The sequence below is a fragment of the Cibotium barometz genome, chromosome 54 (genome assembly GCF_041138505.1).
Source record: "Cibotium barometz isolate CiBa-2024 chromosome 54, ASM4113850v1, whole genome shotgun sequence".
NCBI classification, from domain to species: domain Eukaryota; kingdom Viridiplantae; phylum Streptophyta; class Polypodiopsida; order Cyatheales; family Cibotiaceae; genus Cibotium; species Cibotium barometz.
Window position 1 is genome coordinate 2366247 of NC_141099.1, and position 17350 is coordinate 2383596.

Genomic DNA, 17350 nt, shown 5'->3' on the forward strand with positions numbered 1-17350 from the left:
ATGACGAGTGTTGGGGAAATACATTTTATTGAGCTGGTTTGCAACATTTCTGAGAGGCCTTCTCTTAGTTCTCTAGAAGGTTTTACCTTTGATGCCCTTTGGACTCTGGAGTCTTAAGGCTTCACTGGTGAGTGGTGACGTGTACAGTGCTAGGCCATTCAAATTGATACATTAGTTGGCTGGTCGCCCTGCCACACGACAGCGCATTCAACGTATTTAAACTCCTCCTAGATCACACATCTCTCTCTCACAGTCTGATTGAGGCGCTCATCACATCACTCTTTGCAAATTGCAACTTGCAATTGCAATGCACATTGCAATTTGCAGCGTGAGCGTTTGCTGGCTGCAAGCACGCACGCAACTTGCAGTTGCAGTAAAAGTAAGTCCTGTCCTGGTCTCTCCGTCTCTCTCTCTCTCTCTCTGGTTCAGTGACTTCTGTCTAGCGTGAGTAAAAGTCTTCGGTCCATCATCCTCTTGTTTTTTGCCAAGTGGTCCCTCTTCCTCATCACTTGCCATGTTCCACATCGCCTATAAGGAAGGCTAGCCAATATATCACACTGTTCACAGCACAGCGCCACTCCACTCCTGGACTACACGCCCCCACACTCCTCGATAATCACAAGCTGCACTGTACTAGAGAGTGTTTCCACACTGCCGCTCACTTTCGTGTTTCTCTCGTTCCCAAACCGGCTCCCTGGGGCCTGAACCAATATATACTGTATCAACATTGTCTCATAATGTCCTTCTGTAGTATGCCTAAATTCAAACTGCTTCTTCTTCTTCTTCATCACCTTCTGGAAGTGCACGCAGAACCTGCTGCCTCTTGGGAACGAAATCATCTTTAAACAGAGCACCTCAGGGGCCTGCTTAGTCTTGAGGCCTGCCTAGTGGTGTCTTGAAGTAGAGTTCAGCTCAGATATACGCAATGGCTGCTCCGGATCAGAGCATGTCTGAAGCAGCTGGCCTCGGGAGATCTTCTAGCATGGACGCCCGAGAAGGCCTTCCGCGTTCCGACAGCCAGCGGAGATCTAACAGCAAGATTGGGAGGAAAGGCCCCAGATCAGGCAACGATCTCTTCGTGTGCTTCGCCCCGAGGACGTCTCTCAATCTAGTCTCAACTAGTAGGCCCGTTCTCAGCCCTGCGAGGGACAGGGGCAAAGAGGCGGTCGGGCGCAGGAGTGGGCGGACGCTCTCCAGCTCCATCTTCTCTAAAGGCGCTGCAAAGAAACAGGGCTTCGAAGCTGGCGAGGAGCCCACCTCTCCGAAGGTCACTTGCATTGGGCAGGTAAGGGCCAAGTCGAAGCATAACAAGAAAGGCAAGGCAATTCAGGACATTAAGGGTGGTGCCAGCACTATTCGCAAAGGGGGTCAGCAACAGAGGAGCCTGAGAGTGTCTGCTCAAGAAGAGGCCAAGAAGTCGTCGGCTTGCTCTGGCTTCGGTAAGGACTTCTCCTGCTTTGGGCTACCATGCGACTCCTACGGAAGCTTGCCCTCTTTCAGGGGAGACAAAAAGAGCTGTGGGACAGTGTTTGCCAAGTCTCTAGTGCTGATCCAGCAGGAGGGTGAAGACAAGGTGCTGGCCATGGGAGATCCAAGGAACAAAATGGGCGGACAGTCCTGCTCCGAGGAGGATAAGAGAGCTGGAGAACGGCCAACAGCAGCACCAGCAGAACTAGAAAATCAACCCGAAATCTCTTCTACAGTAGGAGAAGCAATATCTTGCATAAGGCTGGAGGAATCAGAGACTATGACGGCTAAGGAGAAGGTTGAAGATCCCATCTCGGAGGATCAGACAGATGTGGAGGAAGACGACACATTTGAGGCGGAGCCACCGCCCCCAAACGCCCTCTTGCTCATGCGGGGCAAAGTGGATCACCTGAGGGTGGTCGTGCCGCCCCCTTCCGTCAACATCACCTTGAAGAGAAGCACGTCTGCCCCAGCCCAATGCAGAACAAGCGAAGACGGAGACGTCGACCAGCCAGTGAAGGAAGCAGATAATGGGCAGACAGACCAAATGCTGCTGGAGGTGAGAAGAGAAATACACAGCATGATGTCCGCTGAGGACCTGCCCAAGTTACCTGCATCGGCCACTGCTCAAAAATCGTTCTTGCAACGGTGCAAATCTGTCTCTCAGAGCTTGACTCGCTCAAATAGTATACAAGGTGCAGCTTCTGCACAGTCCTGGGCCACAGCGATTCCTTCAAGTGAACCTGACGTGGAGGGGGAGAAATCAACATCACAAGAAGCAAGGCTGTTGCAAGCCGCAGAGGAAGCCCCCACTGATGAAGAGAAAAGTGAGCTTTATCTGGTGAATGAAGCTGTCTCGAGGAGGAGATCTGACGCTGAGACTCTCAAGGTTTCCCTGGACGTTGTTCCGGAGACTTGGTTATGGGAGGCCTGGACGATCGCTCGGCAGCAGGCGAAGGACACTAGTGCGAGTGGGAGGAGGCTAGAAATGAAGCAGGTCCAGGGAGCATCAGCAGCAGAGTGGCTGGACGCGGAGCTCGAAGCTTCACTTTGGAAGAGCTGCCAGGTAGATGAACCCTCCTCTCGCCGGAAGGAGATCTGCGCAGCTACCACACAAGGTGCACCACCTCTGTCAGCAGATGTAGCTGCTTCTACTGCAGATTCGTGCCTTGATGCAGAAGTGGAGGCCACATTGTGGAGAAGCTGCAGTATGTTTGCCTCTCACGGACCACAGGACTTGCGAACTCCCAATAAAAATGGCGATTTGGCCGAAATTGCGGAAGCTAGAAAGGTGCCCAACATTGTGGAAAAGGAGGACACCAAAAACGCCGCTAACTTGGGTAGGAGCTCAAGCGTCGGAAGTCAGCGTGGGAATCATCAGCTTCTGGAACACCGAGTCTACTCGCTGCGCAGAAGCTTCAGCGTTGGGGCTGGGCAGCAGCAAGAGAGAGGTTACAAGATTGAGAAGAAGAACTCAGATCACAATGCACAAGATGAAGAGAACACAGAAAACCCACAAGAGACCTCAATGGAGGTTCAAGTGTGTGACAGTCTCCATGTAGGCGAAGTCGACAAAGCAACATCAAACAAAGAAGAAACCAGCTGTGTTCTGGAACATGAGCCAGTGGGCACGTCAAGTAGTAGGCCTGAGAATTATTTATCAGCGGAAGAGACAGAAAGGGAGACCGTCAATATGGAGCAACAAGCATATTTGTTGCAGCAAGAGGAGAGAGCTGAGATATCGTTCAGCCCTGATGACGAAACAGCAGCAGAGGAGCTGCAGCGCATTTACAGAGAGGAAGCTATGACTCCTTCTCCGTCTTCCGTTCTCGATCGCCCAGCTCCACCTCCATCTCCAGCTCCTGCTGCTCCTCCGGAGACTGTCCTCTTTCTGAGATACAATTTGGGAGCTTTCAGAATCTCCTTGGATGCCTCTGCAAATAACGTCATGGAGGTGGGAGCTGGTGATACGCAGCAGCAACATCAGAAAGCCATGCTGGAGGCCATGTCTCACCTCCATATCCATGAGGTGCAGGGAACGTATGCTAGGCTGCTCAAAGCTGCTAGCGGCAAAGAACGGACCTCTTTGTCCTCCACCGCATTGAGGTTACAGAGATGCAAGTCGGAGCCTGTAAGGCTAGCTTCTTATTGATTCCACCAGGTCCAGTAATTCTCCCAATTTCCACACTTATATCGGCTCATTTTTCTTGACGAGTCGACGAGGATTCCTCTCATTGTATCACAATCCTTCCAATTTTTTCATGTTAATTTGTGGAAAGTACTTGGAAGATAACGTGCAGGACCATAAGGCCGGAGTATTGAGCTTGCCAAGAAGTGGAGAGGAATTCGGCTCTTCCACGCTTATTAAGCCTATAGGAGCACAAATCATTCAGTCCAATCGGCTCACGTTGGTGATGTGACCGATTGTGGTGGACAGTGGGACACCTTGTAGTACGCTTCCCCTTGTGTTTCACACGTTGTTTTTGCCGGAGGCGTCTTTGGTCCTGCTTATGAAAAGTTGCCCTTTCTTCAAAGTACTCTTCACGAGTGCTGTGTGCTCTTGTGGGGTTATGTGCTGCGGTCTTTAAAAGCTTACTAATGCACATTGGGCTAACGATGGGTTGGAATGTTTTTTGTTCTTTGAAGAAGGAAAGGTCTTAGTAGTGTGGCACATTCCAGTTTTTCCAATGAAAATTGGGGAAAAAAAAATGACAAACATCTTAAAAATCTTCTAGTATGTATTGAACGGTTTTCTGTTCATTTTAGCTAGTTTGTTTTCCTAAAGGCATTGTAAAACCTCATCTTTAAGGAAACACTTCATTGATGAGGATAAATTGGGGGGTGGTGTGGATGGTGACATGTGAGTAAGCCATATGAAGATTTTGCAAAATAATGCTTCCTAACTGTACGGTTCAGATCTGCTGTCTGGTGACTCTAGACCATGACGGGAAGAGGGGGGGGATGAGGGGGAAATGGTTGGCGGGAAAAAAGGAAGAGAGAGAGGGAGGGGACGGAAGGGGCGTCGTGGGGTTGGATAGATAAAATAAAATAAGAAATCTCAAAAAAAGAAGAGGGAAAAAGGAAAAGAAAGAAAGAAAAAAACCAAACCATATGCTCTATGAAATGCTTAATAAAGGATAGTAGCGCTTGACCCACGACCCATTCTTCTAGAGTCTCCATTTGCACCACACCTAATGGAAGGATATGCAAGGGTCCCTGCCAAGCATAAATAAGCTTCTATGCTTTCTTTAAGTATTTTTAGTTATACACCTATGCTAGATCACCCATCATAAAAGGGGGGAGGGGGGATGGAGATGCATATCATACTAAAAGCACTCCTATGTTGCTTCACCTTTGGTAGCAAGGTGAGCCATCTGTTGGGTCTCCTCGAGTACTTCCAGTTACACTTGCCTAGCTATAAAGACAGTACCAAAACTCTATTCATTGGTCCCTCATCACCATGGCATTCTCATGTCTAATGAGGACTCAAATTAGCCTTTCTCTCACTCAACCCTTGAGGAGCCTAAATTAAATTCAAAGGGCATCACTGCTTCCATCCCAAAAGCCAACTGAAAGGGAGTATGAAAGATTTGATACTGATCATGAGAAAATATCATTGCATTATTGAACAGCCAGATACCGACGCAAACGATGGATGCCAATATATGCGGTGGTAAAGGATGCCAGTAAAACCGACGTCGATATGAGCGTTGGTATCAACACCCGTATTTGCATCAATAATAATACAAGAAAAAAATAAAAAATAAAAAATAAAAAAGTTTGGTCATATTTATAGTTAAAATTACCATATTTGGTCCTTTTGAGCTTATCTGCAATATTAATAATGTGTATTTCAATGTGAAAAATAAAAATAGCACTATACTCAAATATTTTTACACACGAGGGATTAAATTGTCAATAAAAGATGATGCAAGAGTGTCGACAATGACATAGCAGTGAAACCTTGCATATATATACTAAAATCGATGAATATTGCAAAGTCATAGGTCACCATCTATTCTATCATCCTCGGCTAGATCCATGGTCCCAAACAGATCAATTTCAGGAACGCTTTTGCATCCTCTTCAATGTCACTTAAGGAATTTTGACCAATCAGTCAATGTCTCGTTCTTCTATAGGATCAAGACCATCTATTTACTCCCCTTCATCGGATGTACTTGGATCTCTATTAGAACTTGATGACCTAGACTCTGCCATATGCTCTTGAATCTGTCCCTCAAGCCTAGTTTCCATAGCTACTATATTAATCGCAATTGGCTCTTGGATTTCAATATCAACTCTATCATTTAGCTCTTGAGTTTCGACAATATCAACTCTATCATTATGTTTCTTTGGTTCTTCTTCTAGTTGTTTGCCTTCAAAAATTTCCTTGCTACTATATGAGGAGCAACTTGGACTACAAACAACCATCTTGGATCCTTCGGATCTGCTTTAAAGATGACTTGCTCATCATCACAATGTTCTAGTAGCACAAAGGTGTCCCTCTAGTCGGTCTAAAACTTTGTGAAGTCAACTTGAACAAATCCACTCTTGTCTTTCCTTATGGTTGCATTTGTTCTATTTGTTACTACCTTGAATCGTTTCACATCAAAGATAAACATGTCAAACCTTTTAAAAGAAACCTTGATGATGTTTTGAATGGTTTCGCAAGTACTTTGTAAGTTTTTAACTACTCTCTTACATTTTACTGTCTATGATGTGTATTAGTTGCATGCATTTGACTTTTTGTAGACTTGTTCATGTAGGAGAGCGTGGTAGGCTATGCTCAAATTTGAGTACAGTTGGCTGAGTACTCTAACCAGTGGAGTAGAATGGTGCAGCCAATTGCAATTTTTTGCTGACTTCACCATTTTGCCAAAAAAAAATCTACACAAGGTGTCGGCATCAGCGCTGGTATACACACCGGTTTAGTTATGTTACCATTGCATATACCAGCGTCTATACCGACGCTCATGTATCGACGTTGATATCAGCGCTCGTCGGGACATTTGCAATGCCATGACTAGGCACCGATGATAACCTATCATTTCCTTGTAGTGTCAGACCACATCATTGATGGCCTGATTCATAAAATGTTTTTCCCTCTCACTTTTACTAGCTCTAGTAGGCATCCAAAGCGGGTAAAAATATGTAAAGATCCCCCCTTAAAGAAATAGGGAAAAACCATAAGATAGTCTACTAAGTCTAGCTGGAAAATTTCCTACTCATCGACACCTTGACCATGTAAAGATACAAGGATATGATTCGTAGGTAAGACCTAGTTCTATCTTGCAGGGGGAGCGCGGTCTTCTAAATGACTCTTAAAATCAGATCACTCATAGAGTGACTGACCTTAAAGTGGACAACCTCTATTCTGATTCCTAGAAATAAGGCTTTTTTCTCATCTATGCAAGGCACAGCTAAGTAGAGTTGCCCAGGAACCTACTTACCTACTAACGTAGAACTTTCGATTAATCTGTTGGAAAGCTATCCAACTAATCGGGTCCACCCGTTCATAGGATGGTGCCGTCAGGGCATTCCATCATCCCACTTTCCACCCAACTCATGCATCAATTTTGTTTTCTAAGTAGTCCTACCACGTTGTGTGACATATATAGACAAGTTCTTTAATTAATAACCTTACACATTGTTCATTTAAATAGCCTTTAACAAGGATACAACAATGCTTACAACAAAGAATTTAATAAAAGAAATAGATACAATGCTCAAAATTATCCATAGCCAAATCCAGGCTCTCTTATTCCTTTGCTTTATTCTACTGATGATCTAGAATTCGGCCTTCTAGCCTCTATAGACTGGGCAATCCCTACGGGACCATACACCTCATCATCGTCGGCAACAACGAGGACTCAAGCCGTGGCCTGTCGACCTCTCAAGCTCCATCGCTTGATCCTCCTGCTCTCCTCAGAGGGATGTCTACACACTAGGGAGTGCTTGGCTTATTCACCGCACTAGCATGGGCCCGCATAACTAGGCAGCATCATATTACTTGCCTAAATCAGCAGACCTCATCTTCCCAATGGTAGGAGGGATACCTTGGGCTGACTTCGAGCCTTGCTAACGTCACCGCCCGACTACACAAGCACGAAAACGGGGTTAGCATTGAGGTGGGGAGAAGATGTACTTGTACTTTTTAACTTAATCAAGATAACAATTGCTAAACTAAACCATAGAATACGATAAACAACATCACCTTCTCAAGAAAACAACAATTTTGGTATTTTCCAAAGCAAGGATATTGGTATCTTCTTTCTTAATTAATTAATGCTAATATTAAAAATTCAATCAAAAACCTCTGTTTTAAACGATGACCAAGCAAACCTGGCCTTTAATTTCTTATGGGACTCTCAAGGGGAGACTCCTCGCCTTCACGTAGCCCACATCGCCATGAATGCAACGCTTCAATCAGATCACGAATCAGAGTTCGTTTTCTCTCTTTATGAGCATAAAACTCTTAGGTGGAACCACCTCTAAGAGCCAAAGAATCCTTGCTAAAGTCACCGCAAATGGGGGGAGAAGGTGTTATTAAACTGGAATTTGGGGCAAAAGGCTACACCTAGGGAGGTAGAGGGGGAGTTCTTCCTTAAGTCTATTCACACCTCGCCCGAGGGGGGGGGGGCAGGGGAGAGTAACAAGGGTGGGATGATGAAAAAAAATTCTGCAGAGCTTACTTGGAGGTGGGCTAAAAAGGGCTTACAGGGAGAGGGGATGCAGAGGGTTGTCGAGTATAGTCCCGCACAAAGTGTTAGGTATGGACTATTAGGTGCAGTCTCTACACAAAGTGTTGGGTATGGGCAACATAGGGTGTCGGGGAGGGCCATGGGGGTATTGGGGGTTTATATAGGAGCTGGTACGGGTACGGGTGCAGCAAAAGGGAGAGCAAAGCGGATTGCAAAGGACGGTGTACGATAAAAGTACATCGGCCTGTGGCTACACGAGCATGGGAAAATGGATGGTGCATGTACGTGTGCAAAAGATGAGGTACACATGTACCTTCCAGGTCAATGGCAGCATGGGCATCCACACGTGTCGGCCAGTGTGGACTATACGTTGGGGTGGTTGGCCTTTGGTCCTTAACACGACTTTTGTACGGGTGCCCAGGTATGTCAACGCGATCTTTTTGGAGCGTAGATCCCTAATTGGAGCGAAAAGTTTTTTAGACAAAAATGTTCGGGGTGTCTCCTTGGTCGTAGGGGTGCAGTCCGTTTGTCAATCGGACACCCGGACATGCATTTATTAAGGTTTAAAGTTTATCATATTTTAACTGAAAATAACTAAAAATTTATGTATAGACTTAATTCAAGGTCCGTTTTGAGTTGTAAAATCTTATATTAGGGTTAAATCACATGCAAATTCTAAATTTGGACTCAAACAAGTGGAAATATATTAGGGTTGAATCACATGCAGATTCTAAATTTGGACTCAAACAAGTGGAAATATATTAGGGTTAAATCACATGCAGATTCTAAATTTGGACTCAAACAAGTGGAAATAGTTTGATTATTAAAATTGTTGATTTTTACACCACAAAAGATCATAAATTCATCTATCAAATGGGCATATACTATTATTGAAGATGGGAAAGTTACAAAATACATGGCCACTGTGGTCATAGTGTTGTCCTCCTTCATGACCTTAGCCTCAGCCCACTTCATGGCATAATCAGTGGTAAAAACCTATGGGATGGGACTGGGGAATGATGGGTCCCACAAATCAATTCCCCAATGCACAAAGGTAGTGCAAGGAGTAGTTATATACAATGGGTGAAGGTTGTGCATGTGGGCTTGTCTCTGGCATATATCACAATTGGATATATAATTCTTACTAATCCAAGAATATTGAAGGCCAACCATAAACCTTTCGAGTTGTGATGTGCCTTTTCAAATTTCCACATCTTGGACCTTCATGAGCATCTTCTTGAATGAGGGTACTTCATGTGAGATAACGCATCTCATGAGAACCTCATAAAATACCCATCCTGTAAAGTTATAGTGCAATCAACTTGTATGGAGAGCTCTTCAAGAAGAGCCTTATCTTGGATATGGCATCGAGAGGGGGGGGGGGGGACTAGCACAATGTCTTCATAGTACCATGTAAGTGTGTATGTCAGGGTGGCATCCACTATAAACAACATACTATCTAGAAGGTCATACCATGTCGGGGTGGCATCTGGACACTATAAACGACTTGATATCTAGAAGGGCATACCATGTCGAGGGGTGGCATCCACTCCAAACAACATACTATTTAGAAGGTAATAACATACACCTTCGCTCTAGAAGTTGGCTATCCACTACTGACCCTTGTAATATATTTTCATGCCATCACATGATCCTTGCCAAGCCAAGCCATAATCTCAAAATCAAACTCCTAAAACAATAACAACTATCTCCAAAATTCTGCCAGCCACTTTCAGGGCTTGGTGAGATCAGTGATAACCACAAAATGATAACCTAACAACAAGTAATGCTTGTTGAAATAAGTGATGCTAGAGTGCCAAGTCACCTAGTCAAAATTATCCCACATGAGATTTCAAAGCCTTATTGTACCTCCCTCATATAAAAGGGGTCGCTTTCAAGCAATGGAATCAAGCAAGCTCTCAAGCCTCTTTATGAGTACAAGTCTTAATCTTGTAACATAATTGTTCTTTAGTCTAAAACTTAATTAGTTTAGGTTATTCATCATGTTTATGTTTAGGTATCATCCACCCTACCTTAGATTATCACATTGCTAATTAGTATAGGATTAAGTCATTCTCCTCATCACCATCTTTGTGGGAGCTTGGATCCTCAAGCTTCAACATGGTATCAAAGCAAGGTTTAGGCTCCCCATTAGCTTAGCTTTAGCTTTCTCCACCGATGCCAAAGATACCCTCTCAACATGTACCTAATCCCCCTCCTTATCGCTTTTCCAAAAGCACTCATGGGGTAAGGAGAGTTCAAGACATGCTCCCCTTGGCATCTCTGCCAATGCCAAGGGTACCCTCTTAACATGCTAGATTCTAGTGCTTTTTGGAATGAACTTACACAATTGGATTGAGAATCTAGCAATGTAAAGAGAGTAGAGTGTTTGAAGGCTTACAATTCAAAGCATGTACTCATGCTCATGTACATTATAAACTTTAGTATGCCGTCAAGACCTTTAAGAACCTTGGAGAAGAAATTCTTATTTCTCAACACAAAAATTAGATCATAACATATACTTTCATAAGTTAAAAGCATAAACCTTAATAAATCAAATTAAATAAACAAGAGAGAGAGATGAAAAATAGAGTAGAGATCACCATCGACACAAGATTGGGTTAAATTTCCCTAGGTTGAGAGTGTGGCCGTAATAGATGGAGAGATAAAAAAAGTTGGTTCTATTCCAATCTATTTCAGAAAAGTGGTTCCTGGAACGGATCCAGTGGAGGCGGGGCCTGTAGCTCAGGGGATTAGAGCACGTGGCTATGAACCACGGTGTCGGTGGCCCTTATACCTCTCACCCATAATTATATGTATTAGAAAAAGTGCTTGCTTTCCAAAAACATAATTCCCAAAAAAAAACACAAGTGCTTTTGAGTTTATGAGCGTGCAAGCTAAAAAATATAGCAAGAATTAGAATGAAGTCTTGGACCTACAAAAGTATAAAATACTATTTGGGTGGAAGGTTGAAAGGGTGTTCAAAATAGTACTCCTTTTGACCAAAGAATGACGAAGTACTAAGTGTGCTTTAAGTACTAAATTTTACTCAATTCATTCTAGTAAAGATAAAAATTTAAAGTGGCCGCTAAATTTTAAAATTAAAGTATCGAGGAGTTATCCTTACATCGCCTCATGATGCCCTCACGCCTCATGAGGTCGTGGATTGCTAAAATAGAATTATGATTCTATTTTGGATTGTTCTTTCTCTTTCTCTCTCTCTCTCTCTCTCTCTCTCTCTCTCTCTCTCTTTCTCACACACACACACACACACACACATAGAGGTCTCCCTCTCGAGCTCTCACACAGGTCTACATGTGCAAGTTCTACAGACAGGTCTCCCTCGACAACTCTCACACAGGTCCTTGGATGGCAATGTTTACTCTCTCTCTCTCTCTCTCTCTCTCTCTCTCTCTCTCTCTTGATATATATATATATATATATATATATATATATATATCCACACACAACTCTCCCTCTCGAGCTATCACACAGGTGCAGGTACTAATGTATACAATATTTGGCTATGCTCTCTCTCTCTCTCTCTCTCTCTCTCTCTCTATGCAAGTACATTCTACTATTGGCTATGCTCTCAATTTTGCTCTCCACATCTATACTCCATAGCAAGTTGCAGGATGTATTCCTCCAATTCAATCACAATGGAGTATGAAGGCATTAACAATCATTCAATCCCATAATGTGATGTGCAGTTGAGCATGCTAAAGAGGAATCCTGCTTAGTACAACTGTCAACTTGCTCTGTAAAGAAATTGTGACACTTGGCTTTCTTTGAAGTTTTTTTAATAAAATCTTTGTAAAGCTTTTAATTAAAACTTTTAGAAAAAAAGAAAAAAACTTCATTTTTATGATTTTTTTTAAAGCTTTTTACTTCTCCCTCACCCTCATGCAATCATGCACAGTCGCCAAGGGGGAGGGAGGGGGGGTTTCTCACAGTGATGGGGCTGCCTGTGTCCCCCCCACGTTACTTCGAAGTTTTTTTTTATAAAAGCTTTGTAAAGCTTTTTTTTAAGAAAAAAAAACTTCATTTTCATGATTTTTTCAAAAAAAATCATTCTTGAGCCCTTTGGCCTTTGGGGTCCTTTTTTTTAACCTTTCAAATTCTGGGAGTTATATGTCTTTTCGTTTTCCGCCACCCTTGGTTGTTCGCATTCCCGGCGAAGGCGGCGGGTGACTGTTTAGGTTCCGAGATTTGTGACCGTTTGTATTCTCGTGCGTTCGAGGTATAATTAAATTTTTAAAAAATTCTTGGAAAATTAGAAAAAGGTTTTTTTCCAATTTTTGGAATATTTGGGTTTGTTTTCTGGCATGTTGTCCGTTCGAATGCCCATGTCCGTTCAATTTCCTATAAAAATCTATTTTTGTCCAGAAAATTAGAGATTTTAATTGGATTTAAGGATTGTCATAATTAAAAAAAATTTAATGATCGATGGGATTCTCGAGGTAATTTTTTTAATAATTACCAAACTTAGAAAATTTTCTGAAAATTATTTTAGAAATCCTAGAAATTGGTATTTTTGGTGTATTTTAGCGAATTTTATTGCTAAAATGATTTGGAGTGCCATAAGATATTATTTTGTGGACTTCAAAATTAGTAAATTTTGAGGCCCTATAAATATAAAAAAATCATGATAATTCTTTTTTCTTGAGAATTTAATATTTTCGTGGGTTATTTAGTGTTGAAGTACATTTTCACGTGCTGACATTAGATAGATGCAGTTACTCACATATAATTAATGCGAGTGTGCCTCGTATTAGTAGTTATTTTTGTTTGAATCAATTCTAAATGGTGTTTTCATGATTTTTTACTATTCTTTAGCCACCAAATGCTAATTAAAGCATTTCTTTGTGTACAGTCAGTTCTAGTGAATTAATTTGCTAGATTATTTTGTTCAAGGGTGGTCGAGTGAAGTTGGCTCGAGTGATTCGTGATTTTCAAGAACCTTACTACCATGGCTTACTTGATCAATAATAATGTTGATAAGATGTGTGATCATCCCGACTCAAGAAGGGAAGAACTTAAATTTCAAGTTGAAGAAGAGGAGGTTGTTGGAAACAGTGAATTTATGGAAGTGACAGAGCGTCTGGAAGCAACTATTGCCAAATGCCATGACAAGATGGAATCACTGATGAAGATGCAGATCTTGACTCTACAAAAGGCTCTTTTGGCAGTGCCTCCTGTTGCTACCAAATCAGTTGCTCTGTCGTTTGCACCAAAGGTATACGACAGTGAGAGAAAGGAGAAGACTCAAGAATGTGTAGATGCTTGGCTCAAGGAGGTGGACTACATACTTTGCCTTTCATCCATTTACCGATGCGCAAAAGCTATAGATGGTGGAGGGGTTATTGAAAGGGAAGGCATTGACTTGGTGTGGAAGGATCTCAAAGAAGATTCCATTCTTACCACTTGGTAGAATTTCAAAGAAGGTTTCAAAAAAGCGTTCGTCCAACTAGAGAATGAATTCGAGATAATTGCCAAGCTAGTTAAAAATAGCATGGGGAATCAGTTATTTGACAATTATGTGCAAAAGTTTAGACAATTGGCTGCCAAAGCCAAAGCTAATGATCATATCTTATGTGGGATTTTCATCAATAGTCTAGCTCGTGACTATCAGTATGAGGTAAAAAAAGGTAATGTCAAAATGGCTGAGGATGCTTTTCACGTAGCTCAAGTTTTTCATAAGATAATGGTCGGCGCTAACACTTCAAAACCATCGTCTAATGAAAAGAAATCCACGTTCACTTTTTTTAAGAGTGGGCAAAAAAGGAAGATAGTTTTTACACCAAAACTAAAAAATTCTAACAATGCCAACAAGAAGCTAAAATTTGTCTTTGATGAGTAGAGATAATCTCACATGTTTTAAATGCAAAGAAAAGGGACACACCAAAAAAATATCCTTTGAATGGAGCTGCAACACCTTCGGCACTTGGACAAAAGGCAACACCGAAGAAGTTTATACCAAAGAAATTTGTGAACATTACAGAACTTCAAGGTAAATTTTTTGAAGTCAATATTACGCATCTGGGAATTATGAGTCCACAGTCATGCCGTTTGGATTGACTAATGCCCCGGCGACATTCAATCGTCTTATGCAAGATATTCTCAGAGAATACTTGGATGATTTTGTTCTTGTCTTCTTTGATGATATCTTAGTATACTCAAAGAATGATGTAGATCATGAAGATCATGTGTGCAAAGTCATGGAAATCCTAAGGAAACACCAACTTTGCAAAGAAGAGCAAGTGTTCCTTCTCTGTTGACGAGGTGGAATACTTGGGATTCATAGTGTCAAAGGATGGGATTTCTCCTGACCCCACAAAGATCCAAGCAGTAGTTGAATGGCCAGAACCCAAGTCAGTAAAGGAAGTCAGAGGATTCCTAGGGTTAACCAGATGGTATAGGATCTTTATACCTAGGTATGCTCAGATAGCATCCCCTTTAAATAACCTTTAACTAACCTTCTCAAGAAAAATACACTTTTTCAGTGGACTGCAATGTATCAATGTATCAGATAGCATCCCCTTTAACTAACCTTCTCAAGAAAAATACACTTTTTCAGTGGACTGCAATGTATCAGAGTGCCTTTGACAAGCTGAAGATAGCCTTAGTAACCAACCCTTTCCTTAAATTGCCAGATTTTACCAAACCCTTTGAGGTAGTTACTGATGCCAGTGGATTTGCCTTAGGTGGTGCTCTAATGCTGCAGGAAGGTCATGCAGTGGCCTATGAATCCAGAAAACTCAAAACACATGAGAGGAATTCTGTCATCCATGACTTGGAGTTACTCTCAATAGTGTATGCTCTGAAGTTGTGGAGACTATCTTTTGGGACAAAGATTCAACTTGATGACAGATCATCAAAGTCTGAAGTGGATCTTCACCCAAAGGGATCTCAACATACGTCAAAGGAGATGGATGTAGACCCTATAGGAATTTGATTTTGAAATAAAGTATCGGCTAGGGAAAGAAAATGTAGTTGCAGATGCGCTCAGCAGAAAAGCCTCCTTGCTTGCAATTACAGTGGTGTCAACTCCATTGATCAATGAAGCAAAGGAGAAAATCATGCAAGACAAATTCTTTGCCCCTATTGCTACTCTTTTGATGCAGGAAAGCAAGACTCCTCAGGAAATAAGTCAAGTTCTTGGGTACAAATTGGATGAAGGATGCATGTATTATAATAATCGTCTATGTATCCCCAATGATGCGAGAATAAAGGGAAGAATTTTGAGAGAAGCCCATGATAGCCTGATAGCTGGACATCCAGGGTTTATAAAAACCTATATGTCTGTGAAGAAAAGCTTCTTCTGGCTATAGGACTCAAAAAGGATGTACTTGATCATGTAAGGAAATGCTTGATGTGCCAAAAAGTCAAGGGCAGAGAGAGTCAACAAGATGCCAGGGAAATTGCAGCCTCTAGACATTCCACAGATGAAGTGGGAATGCATTAGTATGGACTTTGTCACTGGATTACCCTCAGTGCAATCAGGTTACAACTCCATTTTTGAGGTAGTTGACAGACTAACCAAAGTTGCCCATCTGATTCCAGTGAAAGAAACATACTCTACAGTGAAAGAAACATACTCTACAGTGGATGTTGCCAGAGTTTTCCTTAAGGAGATCTTCAGATTGCTCGGTTTACCTAGGAGGATAGTAAGTAATAGAGATCCCAAATTCACATTGAAATTTTGGACTGCATTCTTTAAAGCAGTAGGAACTTTCTTGGATCTCCACACAGCCTATCATCCCAAAACAAATGGTCAGACAGAAAGGGTGAATCAAGTAATAGAAGATATCCTTTGGTCATGCTGCAGCAAGGAACCCAAGAAGTGGTTAAGTCATTTGCATCTGGTCGAGTTTGCTTACAATGCTTCTTATCATCGGAGCATTGGGATGAGTCCTTTCAAAGCTTTGTATGGACAAGATTGCCTTACACTGTTGACTTGGTCTGATCCATTGATCAGAGTTGAAATGTGCAGACAAATGCTTGATGACATGGACCAGCAGATGCAATTAATCGTAAAGATATAAAGGCAACCCAAGACAGGCAAAGGCAGTATGCAGTTAAAAAGAGATCTGAGAGAGAGTTTGAAGAATCAGATATGGTCTTCATTCGAGTACGACCAAAAAGAAGTTCCTTATCCTTAGTGAAGTACAAGAAGCTCTCTCCCAGATACTGTGGGCCATATGGTGTCATAAAGAAAGCGGGTGATCTAGCCTACAAACTTCTTCTGCCTCCCCATCTCAAGGTACATGATGTATTCCATGTCAGTTTTTGCTTTAAGAAGTATGTACCTAGCCCGAATCACATGCTTGATGATGAGCAATTGATCTCTCCGACTCAAGGCCAGATGGTACTCCAACCTCACGAAATCCTTGAGGTTCGGGAGAAGATTCTCAGGAGCAGAGTCCTCAGAGAATTCTTAGTAAAGTGGAAGTTCTTCCCTCTAGAAGACGCCACCTGTGGGAGAAAGAAGAAGAGTTGGCGAAGGATTACCCCCACTTTGTGAGATGAGGACATCTCGCATTTTTCAAGTGGGAGAGGATGTAAGATTTCTCCTCAGCCTGAATATCAAATAAGCCTCTACTTCAATCCCTTGTAATCATTCTATGTTTCTGAATACAAGAAAATATCATTTTTCCTTGTTTTGCCTAGTGAGATAAAAATTTCTAAAGAGTGATAAATCAAAATTGGGATATTTTTGGATAAATAAATTCTACAAATATCAAAAAAATGTTTCCTTGAAACAAAAAATAAAAATAGATTTTCCAAGGTGCAATTGGAATTAATTAAAATTGATTCAGAAGACCTTAGCCTAAGGGTCCAAATTTTTAAAATTTTATTGATGATGGTCCTATTAAGATTCCTATGGACCAATAAGATTAATCCAAGTGTTGGGACAAGATAAATCCAAAGAATAAAAGAAATATGCAAAAATGAGTAAATGCCCACATAAGATAAAGAGTTGACCAACAAGTACTAGGTTTATTAGTTAAAAAATATGAAGTATTAATAAAAAAATGAGATATTTTAGAGTAATCATTTATTTTTGACACATGTGTAAGGAAAAGGGAGACCTTCAAGGAGGTTCCTACTTCACATGCTTGGATGAGTTTAAAACTCAAAAATAATAGGATATTTTTATCTCTCCTCTCTCCTGGATCAAA

The 17350-nt window shown here is 41.8% G+C and overlaps 1 protein-coding gene across 1 annotated transcript; it reads left to right on the forward strand.

Annotated features, from left to right (window-relative positions):
- The first annotated feature begins 259 nt into the window (after positions 1 to 259).
- LOC147607771 (uncharacterized) lies at positions 260 to 4206 on the forward strand. Its single transcript, XM_086790172.1, has one exon. The coding sequence runs from the start codon at positions 926 to 928 to the stop codon at positions 3617 to 3619; it is 2694 nt and encodes an 897-aa protein (XP_086646298.1). The 5' UTR covers positions 260 to 925; the 3' UTR covers positions 3620 to 4206.
- The last annotated feature ends 13144 nt before the right edge of the window (positions 4207 to 17350 follow it).

What these genes read in the sequence shown, in the direction of transcription:
- LOC147607771 (XM_086790172.1), top strand. Translation starts at nt 926, where the DNA reads ATGGCTGCTCCGGATCAGAGCATGTCTGAAGCAGCTGGCCTCGGGAGA.